General features: G+C 38.2%; 1 protein-coding gene across 2 annotated transcripts in view; it reads left to right on the top strand.

Moving 5' to 3' along the window:
• Positions 1–297: 297 nt before the first annotated feature.
• NOVA1 (NOVA alternative splicing regulator 1) overlaps positions 298–12,287 on the top strand; it is a 173,392-nt gene continuing 161,402 nt past the window's right edge. For both annotated transcript variants that reach the window (XM_054400193.1, XM_054400192.1), the window contains exons 1-2: positions 298–433; positions 2,408–2,551. In XM_054400193.1, the coding sequence (XP_054256168.1) occupies positions 298–433; positions 2,408–2,551 (280 nt within the window). The remainder of the gene's footprint in view (positions 434–2,407; positions 2,552–12,287) is intronic.

The following is a 12,287-nucleotide window of genomic DNA, read 5'->3' as shown; positions in this document are numbered from 1 at the left end:
TGACACTGCACTGCAGCTGCTCCTCCAGCCCAGTCCTGCCCGCTTCCCTCCCTCCTTTCCTTTCCCTTCCCTTCCCTCCCCCCCGGGTGCCAGATAAACAAGGCGCGCAGCATCCTCGACAATCCCGAGCTTAGCTCTACATTTTCGAAAAGGACAAGAGAACGGGACGAGCCCCCTCCCCTCCTCCTCCTCCTCCTCCTCCTCCCCCTTCCTCCTCCTCCTCCTCCTCCCCCCTTCCCTCCCTGCCCCCCCCATCACAGAAGGGAAGAGACAATTCTCCTCCGAGCAGCAGCAAACATGATGGCGGCAGCTCCCATCCAGCAGAACGGGACCCATACCGGGGTTCCCATAGACCTGGACCCGCCGGACTCCCGGAAAAGACCGCTCGAAGCCCCCCCTGAAGCCGGCAGCACCAAGAGGACCAACACGGGCGGTGGGTATATCCTCTGTCGCCTCCCCCCCCACCCCCCGCCCAACCCACCCACCTCTCCGCTTCCTACCTGCCTGCCTCCCCCCCTTCCCCCCCAAACATTCCCATTTCTCTAATGTTATCATTCATCAAAATGGCGTCGGTTTTCAGCATCTACCAGTCTTTTTATTTAATATCCATGCTGGGGCTGCACAGCCGTGACCCTATGGAGACTAGGAGGGAGCACAAGGGGCTTCTACAGTCCAAGCTATTTCCCTTTCCCCTTTAACGATGGGCGAAAATAAATGGCAGCTAGAAGGAGACGGCAAACGCACTTTCCTCCTTCTCCATCCTTTGGATCGCAATTTGAATTTCAGCCTTGCCGTGCGTTTTCCTCCTCCTTGGCCTCACTTCTATTGTCAGCACATACACGGCGTGTGTTTGCCGTGCGGGGGGCGAGGGCAGGCTGGTAGCGGGGGGGAGTCGCCTCTCGGCTGCGGGGACTCGCGAGTTAACATCCTGCTCTTCCTGGAGGAGATGAGTTATAACGGGACCAGCATCTCCTCTGGCCGTTCACACTGGAGTCGTCATAACAATGCACCGAGGCAGAGGTGAATTTATTTGCCCAATATTAAGAGCAGCGGTCTGCCTGTACATAGTGCATGGTTCAGCCAGCTATGTTAATACGGGCGGGCACGGCTGTCACACAGCCACTTCTTGAGGCGCTTGTAAGAGAAGTAAGGTGAACTGGGATCGTTCCTTCAGCTTCGGGGGAAAAAAAAAAACAACTCAACAAAACAAACAATCAAAACCCAACCCAGCAAAACAACACAACTTTGTGAATCATGTTTTATGATAAAAATCTTGCTATCCATGCCAGTAGGACTTTGCTTTAATTGGCGGGGAGAGCCGAACTGTGGGGAACCAGTGTACCCTTATTCCCTTGCACTTTTCCAGAGCCGGTTACAGAAGGTCCTCAGACTTCAGTGTATCTGGATTTAGCGGTGGGGTGAGGGCACAGACAGTTGTGCAGTTGCCGAATCAGTCTGGGAATCCTTTTTTCTTTCCCCCCTCCATTCATTCTATAAATCTTTTTTCCTATTCCGATTGTGTGCTTTAACGCCAGTGGTGGGTAGACGACTGGCATTGTCTGTCTGGTCACCTTTTAAGTGTATTTAAAATAAGTGACTTAGGCTTTTGATCAATTGAGAAAAATTCTTCTTAATGTCCTTTAATTAATGAGCTTAAAAGAGATCATTGTCGCTTAAGAAGTGCTAAAGGAATACATCAGGATTACTTGGGGAAGTGATTCCATCCACACCATGTTGAGTTGTTTTCTTGGCAGTGGCTGAAATGCTTGGACTAAAACCCCACATTTTGGGTGGGTTATTTGGTAGTCGTTTTGCTCACTTAAGAAGAATGCAGGCAATAGTTAATTGCTGTTCTCATGTATTTACTAATGACAAATAGCCCATCAGAATCTAAATTTCGTTCTTTTTTAGTTTTTGGCATTTCTTTTGTAGTATTTCTCAAGCAAGGTTGTAGCTGTCACTAGACACGTTTTTGTGCAAGGCTTTATGTTTTGTTTTTGTTTTTTTAAAGGGATCCAATAATTTCTGCTTCTGTGGTTACTATTGGGGGGGAATCCACCTTTGAGATATTTGGATTTTTTTAAAGGGATCCAATAATTTCTCCTGCTGTGGTTACTATTGGGGGGAGGGAAAATCCACCTTTGAGATATTTGGATTTTATTCTTATTCTTTTATGGGATTAAGGAACCTATGTGGAGTCTTTCAGTTTGCTCAGAATAAACATATTTTTAAATGTCAAAGGCATAGATAGTCTAAACATGTCTTGTAGAATGACGCAACTGGTTAGATGTAAATGCATGAATTACTGGATGAGTTTAAAGATGTAACGTTTTGTTTATTTGTGGGTCTGGGGAGGAAAAACCCAAGCTTGTAAGACATATTAACATTATGTATCTCAATTTTTCAGAGGATGGCCAATATTTTCTAAAGGTCCTCATACCTAGTTATGCTGCTGGATCTATAATTGGGAAGGGAGGACAGACAATTGTTCAGTTGCAGAAAGAGACTGGGGCCACCATCAAGCTGTCTAAATCCAAAGATTTTTACCCAGGTAGGTGCACAAATTAGCCAATTCTTTATTTTTAAATCCCAAGGGGCGTGTGTACGTGTCAGTGTGTTTCATATGTGGACAACTAAGCTCCCAGTGCAGCTGGAAGCAGTGTTTCTCAGGAAAGTGTTACACAGTGCAACAATGAATATAAATGTTCTGTCTGTCCTGGTGTATGGAATGGGCTGAGCACTAACTGCTTGAAATACGTTTAAAGAGATTTGCAATGTTTCTGCAAAAGCATATTTTCATGAACGTTTTGGTTTGCTTTGTGTTTTTGTTTTTCTTCTGGTTGTTTTTATTTATTTTTTTTTTTTTTAAGTTTTAAATGAAATAAAAATACAGCTTTAAGGATCTAACTTGACAGCTGGTGTAAAGATAATTGTTCGTTTGAAGTTTCCAGACATTGTAATGACAATTAAGCTAGAATGAGTAAAAATGAGAAGCGGCCTCTTAAAGAATGGGCCATTTACTTTTAAATCCATTATGTACCTTCTTTCTGCTTCACTGCTTTGTTCACTGGCTCTGGAGTGAAGTAAAGAGGACAAGTGCCGCTCTTTAGGTATTCTTTATATTATGTTTATCATGGTGGTGGAAGAAAACTCTGTAAAGAGAAATACTTTGGATGAATAAAGAAAGGAGTATTTTAACTCAACTGTACTAATTCATGAGCAAGAAGTTTTTAATATTATGTCTAACAGTAATAAATACTCGATTTAGCATTTCTCCTTTATAAGATTTCTGACAGGGGAGTCTTACATAATGTTATACAAGGTTTTAGCTCCTGCCATGGTATAATAGTGTTGGTTTTCTTTTTTCCCTAAAGATGAACAAATTAGCATTCTGTAATTGAACTTTGTTCTAGAGGACTTTTTAAAAAAATGATGTGAAATAATAAGATAGCTGGTACTGGTTTTTTTGGTGTGTTGATTTTGAAGAGTAACTGATGGTTTAGAATTGAGTTGACTAGCTGTTATTGATTTTTTTTAAATTTATTTTTTTTTCTCTTGGAAAAGTAAGATCTTCTTTGCATTTGATCTAGCTTAACAAGATGACTGGATGCTACAAATAGTGAAGGCAGTTCATATGGATCTAAACAGAACACTAACACTGGAGCATTTAGATTTCCTGTCCTCTTAAGTTTTGTGTCAGGCCGAAGTGGATAGTTTTTTTATTAATGGAGAGATTGTGGTCTATTTACAATGGTGATTGTTGATGTGGAAATTGTAATGTGCACCTGTTGTACATCTTTTTAATGGATATAGTTCATAATACTTATATGTCAGAGGTTAAAGTGATGCATGTTGAGAGATACAGCTTATGAACTGCTACGTGTTGTCTTTGAGGTGTTTTTTTTTTCCTGTTTTATGTTTCTTTAGAAAGTTAGGAAAAAATGATTCTTTATTTTGAAAGGTATGTCAGGATGAAAAAAAAAAAAATCAATGTAGAATTGTGAAAACTCTTGGAAGAAATAAAAACACTCAAAAGAGCCTGATTGCAGAATTAATAACATAATCTGGGTGAAGAGCTGCAATAGTAAATTAAATTCACTGTCAATAGATGAAAATGAAATAGATTTTCTGCATTATACATGAGGTGGTGTCAGATATGCAAGGATGTTACAGAAAATTGGTGTTTATGAAGAATATTCCAAATACCAAATTACAAGTCTTTTCATTTTACTACAGTTTATTTACAGTCACTTGGAAAGGACGCTCCAACGATTAGATCTTTTGTTCAGTGCTCTAGTATGGTTATTCTGTGTTCTGATTAAATCAGAATTACGTATTTTTTTGTTGTGTAGCAAATTGTCAAGATACAGCAGCAGTAACAGAAGAACTTTTGAAAAATGAAAATTAGCAAGCTAGAATGACAGAAATAAAAATGTTTGTGACATAAACTCTTTCTCTGTTAAAATCAATAGTATTAATAACATAAATATCTAGGGCAGGGAGGCTCAAGCAGCTCTACTGTAACAGGTGCAAATGAAGTTCCAGTTTGACTTCATATAGTCTGCTTTGAATTTGCAGCCACTTTGTGTCATATAGAAAATGTTTCAAGGAAGCTGGTGAATGATACCTGCTAAAGCATGGAGCAGGGATGAGAAATGCATTCCATCGTGGCTAGGTCTCATTAGTCTTTCTGTTTGCATTTGACCACCAGCCCATGGAATGTTTGGAGGTCCTGGCATTCCCTGAGCCGATGGCTCTGGGTTTCTTCCAGCCTCTCGTGTTCGTGTAGCACTAGGGAATATAAACCTTGTGAAACAGCTCATATAAATATATGGTTTATTGTTCTTACAGAAGCTTCTTAAACAATTAATGTTTTCCTAATAAGAAGTTACTTAGTCTGTACCTCTCATGCCTGTGATTATGAACGTGTTTTAATTTTACATTTCACTGGGGAATGTTCTCCCACTGACGCTTCTGTGAAACTTTTCTGTATTTCTGAAAAGTTCTTGGTGCAGTCTGGTTAAGTTGCTGTTTTGGAAAGGAAGAAGTTCATTGTAATACAGAAGTCATGAGTAGTTCCTGTGATCTAATAGTGTTCTTTTTTTCCCCTCTGTGATATAGGACTTCAGTATGCAGACTGATTTCTGTTGGAATAATTTTTGTGCGTCAAAAGGTGACATAATTACTGAAGAATTATATGGCAGCTCTAATTGCAAGAAATTGAAGGGCAAAAAAAAAAAGCTTTGCATTGAATGTTTTAGTTTACAAAATAGGAAGCAACGTATAAATACATTACCATTCACCAGAGTCTTATTTTTTGAGTACACGATTTACTGTTCTCTTTTCAGGTTACCAGCTGACTTTTTTCTCATTGTCTGGACTTCTGCAAATTGGCTTTGGCTATTGTGTTTAGATTGTTTCTGATTCTTTTTTGTTCAGGCTTGTCCCTCTAGGTTAGTGGAAATGAAATTAAAATGGCAAAATATGCCCTACTTTTAAACTAAATGGTGCTCATCCTTTCTGCAGAAGTACAGCTTGCGTATGGACTGGGAGGTTCTGCTCCAAAATTTAAATATAGCTGTAGCCATGCTACCTGAACAAAGTGAACTTCATGAAGAAAGTAGCTGTTCTGTCAAATGATTTCCATGTGTGGGTTAATTTTGAATAATATCAAAAAAGACTTATTTCTGTTGTGTTGCTCTCTCATTGTCTTACCTGTTTCTCCATTCTGAATTATAGTGAACGCTGGACTGACAACTGCTTTGGACTCGTATTTTTTTCCATTGCGAATGCTGGCGCGCACTCTTGCTTGCTTCCTCTCTCATGCAGATTTGCTCTCTCTCTCTCTCTGCACTCTCACCCCAGTCTCACACAGACATGCACACACACACACACACAAAATTATGTTACATCGCATCATATTGTTTGTCTTGCAACAGGATCTTGCCTGGTCTGAACTTGGTGCTTGAGTGAATTTGAGCTCGGTCAGTGATTTTTAGTTTATTTGAATATGAAGTCATATGTGTACCGCAACTCGATCGTACTAAGAGCAGAGGTGAATAAAAACCAGAAGTAAATGGGAATTAGGTTTTACTGCTTTTGAACAGTAGATTAGCCATGTAGTTTCAATGGCAGATTTCTAATCAGTAGTGATCTAAATGTTGGGACAATAGAAAAGGTGGTTCATGTAGAGAGTACATGAAGTGTTGTGTGGCTGCTGTGTTTTTACCAAATGACTTTTGAGATTTTTTTTTTTTGTATTTGAATATTAGATTATATTTTGGTTTTGAAACATTCATGTATTATGGGAGATAATCTAGCTAAGCTTTGTGTAAGTGCTTTTTCAAAAAGCCTTATTTTGACTCTTGAAAGTCTTTCAAAAACACTTCGAATGCCTAAGTAACACAACTTTACAGAAATTTGTTAAGTTCACTTTCTAGCTTCATTACTCCCATGAAGCTGTTAGGAAGGGGGGGGGGGGAGTATAATATATCAAGCTTGCTTCACCATTACTATTTCTTTTATATAATAAAGGAATTGTCATGCTGATTTATAACTCCTAAAAAATAAAGTCTATTAGGGAAAAGAATTGGTTTCAAAAATCAACATGTGAAATAATGTTGAATCAAAATACTACTTTTTCAGCTACGGAAGTGGGAAAAAAGAGTAATGGGAATTAGAAGCAAGAATGGCATTGGTTATTTGCTGTCTGTTGTCATGGTTCCTTGAAGGTGGTTTGTTATATCAGCAAATGCACCTCACTTTTATTCTTGATGCTTCTGATATTTTTTCCTGAAGTTTTAACATTAGCTAATTAGACACTTCATAAGTGTATATCTAAGATTTTCTGATTCTGTTATAAAGATTTACTTATATGACTAGCTTTGGGGATAATAGCACTGAGGAAATGACTAAATAGTGTGTAGGGTTTTCAGAGGTGGAGTATAGAGCTGTGTAGGTTTGTGAATTAATTTCTGGAATAACTGATCTTTTGCTAGGTTGTTGGATTGTGTGTGGTTCTCTCATTTTTTTTTGTTAAATAAAAAGGCCAACCACCAAAAACCCCCAAGTGTTGATTGCCAGCTGTTCAGAGAGATAATTCTCAGTTGGACAGTTGTCTGTTGCCTGGTTACTGGAACAGAATAAAAAAAAGTTAGCTTGTTAGCCAGCAGATCCTTAGTATTTTACATTTAAAAGGAAGCTGAAACTGAATATGTAACTTGGTATGATCCTGAGATTGTTACATATCTAACTCACCCAATGTTCTATCACTTAGCAGCTTCTCATTTGGTAGGCTTAGAGAATTTTGGAGTAGAAGTTCAATTAGAGATCTTGCACTGAGTTGTGTGTAGAGATTTATTCTTGCTAATTAGTGAATAAACTTTGACATAATAAATGGCGTTGATTTGCAAGGAGATGCTGTTTCTTTGTCTTCTATAAGAATGGTTTAAAACAACTTGTGTTATGTTTGGAATGGTTAGTCAAACTTTAATAAGTGATACAGACTAATTCTATTTGCACATGGCTGGTAAAATAAAGAACAAAGTGAGGGTGGCTATATAATCACAGGGAAATGCCATATTGAATAATTTTCATTATTAAATATTTTTTTTTCTTGTGATTGCTTTTGACTAGTTTTCAATATAATTGAAAACCAAGTGATTCTCAGTAGATTAGAAAGCTTATGTAGATGAAAGTGCTTCTAGGAACAGTGTTGTTTTTTGATAAAGTTGGAATTTCTGTAAAGTACCTATTCATGAAGAGACTCTGAACTTATACATTCTGGAAAACCAAACTAAAGCCCCAAACCAACCAACTGAAAAGCAAGCAAACAAACAAAAAACCCTAAAACCCAAAGTCCAAGTTGGTATGCACTGAAAATATTCATTTTCCTTTTCCCCAGAGTTTAAAATCTCCATCTCTTTGATGGTATTTCACAGATGGATCAGAGTTTTAGTGGATATTAGGACACATATATTGGAGCTAATATTTAAAAGAGTATAAATAGGGACTATCCTTATCTCTTAACTGATTTCCCTTATGCAGTAAAAGAAACATGTTCTTGTTGTTCTTAATGAGTGCAACAAGTGCAACAAGCAGTGCCTTTTTCTCTTGATCTTCGTTTATTCTTTAATTGTGGTAACTTAGTTATTGTCCTCAGTAGTTGACCACTGAATTTATTTTAATAGTCAGTGATCAGTAGCTCTTTAGCCAGGGAAGAAAACCTTGGATTTAGTGTATTTGCCAGACTCTCTTTTGGATATGGAACATAGAGGAATCTGGGAGAAGGGCTTGTCCCTGATTGCTATCTCACTTTCATATTTGGACATAAGTCTAGCATGAAGTCAAGCAACACCTGTAAAGATTTGACTGGCAAACATCTCCCTGGATTCATTGTTGCATCCTGCAGCAGATGAGGATAGATTTGCAGTCTGTCTTAGAAAGAGGTTAGTTTGGTTTTTAACATTGGTTGATAAGCCAGGGGGAGGTAATGACTTGGTGAGAAGCAGAGTAGTTGTTTAGTTAGTCTGGTGTTGGAGTGCTGCAGGTAATTGGGCTGGGCTGGTAAGAGCTGTGGCAGTGTGTGCTTCTCACGTTGCACTGCAGCTGCTGTTGATCTTAATTAATCTGACCCTCAGAAGGCTGCAGTGTCATGGTATAAAACACAATACATACTAGAAATGGGATGGCTGCTGTTCTGACTCTTCTTGATGGTCATGTTTCTAGGTAGGCCTGTTGGTTTTCTGATTGGATCTGTTGGACACTTGCATAAAATTCTTACTTATACTTCAGCCTAAATCTGTAATAGATTTTTTCCCTGTTTATCAGATGTATCTGTGGAGTAGGGAAACTGATAAACCTGATTTTGAAATGTCACTGTTACAACAGACTTGGCAGATATTTACTTGTGCTTATTCTGACAACAAATACAATTGTATGTAAATGAAAAGAGTTGTATTATTTGTGTCTGGTATGAATTTCTGGTGTATTGTAGTATGCTCTGTAGTGGGATATGCTTGGTGCTGGCTAGCTCAGTGTTCTTTTAAGGTTTTCTAGTGACATGCAAACATGTAATTTAGAATTTGTTATTTGGCAGTTGGAATAAATGTGTGCTATGCATGTGCAAAACTATTAATACTGTAGATCTACTACTGTCTTTAGGAAACTATCCAATTCCTTATGTTCACCATGGTATTTAGGGCCATTCTGTCTTTCCATCATGCAAAGGTAATATCAAACCGGAGTTTAGCCTAGAAAGCTTTTAAAGTTCTATTCCATCCTGTTTCTGTTTTGATTTCAGGGATATCTGCATTCCAACTTGTGACTGTTCAAAGCATTATAAAGAAAAACTCCATTGCTTATATTTTCATTTAAAAGTAGACAAACAGTTGTCAGGATAGTCTTGTTTTAAATTTCCCCTATATTTAATAGACATTTGGTATTTTAATACATCATAAAATGACAACTACCTAAATTCCCATCCCCTCATATTAACATGTTTTCACTTTAACATTTTTGATGATTAATTATGGTTGAATCTGATTGGAGTTTACTTAATATTAAACATGCTGTTCTTGATTATAGCCAAGCATTAGAATTCATTTGTAAGTACTCAACTGGTCTGATTGAAATGTCAGTTTAAGACAGTATTTGGAAACACATCTATGGAAGTCAGCTCCCAACTGCACAACGCTACCATGCCTTGGTAACTTTTGAATATGAGGTTAGCAGTCTTTGCTTCAAGCTAGTTACGGGAACTACCATTGTGCAGAGCTCTTCTCAACTTCTGGATTGCAATGAATCCTGTGTGAGGTTTGAGTGTTCTGCATTCCTGATGAACAAAATTAAGTCTGTTTTATGAAAGGCCAGAGAACATGGGTTAATGTATGAAGTAGCTAATGTAAATAACTGGCTTTGTGACCAGATAACACTTGAAACAATAGCATATTAGGGACAAGGTTTCAAGTTCTCCACTGGTGGTGTGAATGATCTGGGGATCAGATCTCATGTCAGTGAGCAAAAGAAACCTGTGTCAACTTACCTATGAAAATGACAAATGTAACATTAGCATTTGTTGGATATAAAGAAGCATGAATCTCAGACAAAATTTCATATTTGCCTGGTCTTGTAGGTTTTGATTGTGAAAAGACTAAACACCTGTTTTTCATCATTGATCTCTCACTGCATCCTGCAGGGCCTGTCATCTCAGCATTGACAGGATCAGATGAAAAATACAATCGATGTGTTGACATTTTTTTGAGAATCATTCAGGTAAGATTACTTGTTATACAGAACTACAGTGAAATTCATGGCTGCTGCTAATGTTTCACCAGTTGGAGCCTTTGCATTCTCAATCATTAATTAAATTAGATTCTGAGGTTCTCTGCATGTTCCCTTGTTTCTATTTTAAAAGCACTTTTTGTGCCTTGCTCAGTACCATTTAACTCTCTTGTAATTTCCCACATAAAGAGCTTCACACATTCATACTATTTTCCCCCACTTTGTAGAGTGGCACCTGTTTGCTTGAATCAAGAACCATAGTGCACACCTCCAAAGCTCTTGGAAGATTTGTATGTACATGTATTTAATTTTATTTTCAAGTAGTGACTTCAGTTCTTTTTAGATGCTTCATTGGCTACATGGGGGAGAAAATTCTCTGTAGAGAACCAGATAATCAGAGGCAGCAGCAATTTATCATCTTCCTGTGTGTTCTAAACTCTTATTTTCCAACTGTACAGGGGAAAATTGCAAGTATTTAACCGAATACACAAGTGTGGAGTCTTTCTTTGTTATAAGTTATTAAAATATTTATATGACATCGTGGAAAAGCAGGAAATGCCATGTGTCCATTCAGTTGGCTTCATTGAGCAGTCAGTGTGCTTATGGAATTAAAACTGTATCAGAGTGTGTTCTCAAAGAGTTGGGCAGAGAACTATCACCACTATGAAGAAAGAGGGAGGAAAAACCAGCTGGGACATACCAGAAGTTTGAGCTTGATCTAGCTGTAGTTTTTTATCCCTGTTTGTAATCTGGTGTTAGGAAACACCAGTGTGTAGATAGGACAGGAGACACTGGAATAGGTTGCCCAGGGAGGTGGTGGAAGCCTCATCCCTGGAGGTTTTTAAGGCCAGGCTAGACGGGGCTCTGAGCAACCTGATCTAGTGTGAGGTGTCCCTGCCCATGGCAGGGGGTTGGAACTAGATGATCCTTGAGGTCCCTTCCAACCCTAACAATTCTATGAATCCATGATGCAGTAACAGCAGCAGCAATTCAGGTGCTGCAGCAGATACTGTTTTGGCAACAATATTGAGCTGGAATTATCGAATATTTATGTTTGATTGTAATCTGGCAGCTACCAACAGTTTTCTTGAGGAACACACAGATGGAATTATTAAAAAAAAAAAAAAAAAAAAAAAAGGGAGGAAGAAAGCAGCTTTTAGCAGTTTATTGACCTGGATTTGAGGAAAACTTCTGTGGAACAAGAGAGGCTCTTCCGGTGCTCTTTCTGTGCTAATTGTTGAAGATCTGCAATGAAACGCTGCTACTGGATGCCTCAAAGCTTTATCAGAATGATTTGTTGCAATGAGAATGTGTCAGACATCCAATGTTATGGGGTTGGTTTTCTGTCTTGCATGTGTGTGCACACTTCATTCTCTGTTTGTCTTCTACTTACTGTATTAGATGAACACTTGGCGACTCTGTCAATCTAAAGTAAAAACTGAATTCCCCAGGAACTCCTCCTTAGATGGCTTCCTAACTTCTGAGCCTTTCACTGTGCCCTGCAGCATACTTAAGCCTACCAGTTTTTGCTGGCATTACTCTTCCTCAAGCAGCATGTAATTTCTAGCAAAAAAAAAAAAAAAAAAAGGAAGTATTAACTTTACAGAGATTTTTATCTTTTTTTTTATACATTTTTTTTCAGGCACAGAAGTTTTTTGTGATTTCGTTTTAGGTTGCTAATGCCAAGTGCTCATCTACTGTTTGCACTGCTTTTAACAATAATGAAATATGTACTTTATAATTTTGTGTTTAGTTCTGTATGGATCTATATCTGTGACTAGCTGTTCTAGTAAGTGCCATTATTCACATTAAATGAATATTTTTTTTTCCTTTTCTGATTAGTGAACCCAAATAACCAGAAAAACAAACTAGGACAATTTCGTGCAATGAGCAGACAAACTCTTAGGACTGGACAGGAAAGAGTTTCTATAAAAGTAAAGTTACCTTGTGTTATCTAGTAGCTGTTCCTTTACCTTGTGTGTCTAGTGGCTCTTCCTTTAATTTGA

Source organism: Indicator indicator, chromosome 4 (genome assembly GCF_027791375.1).
Source record: "Indicator indicator isolate 239-I01 chromosome 4, UM_Iind_1.1, whole genome shotgun sequence".
Taxonomy (NCBI): Eukaryota; Metazoa; Chordata; class Aves; order Piciformes; family Indicatoridae; genus Indicator; species Indicator indicator.
Note: the sequence above shows the minus strand (reverse complement) of the source record. Positions and strands in the feature narration are given on the sequence as shown.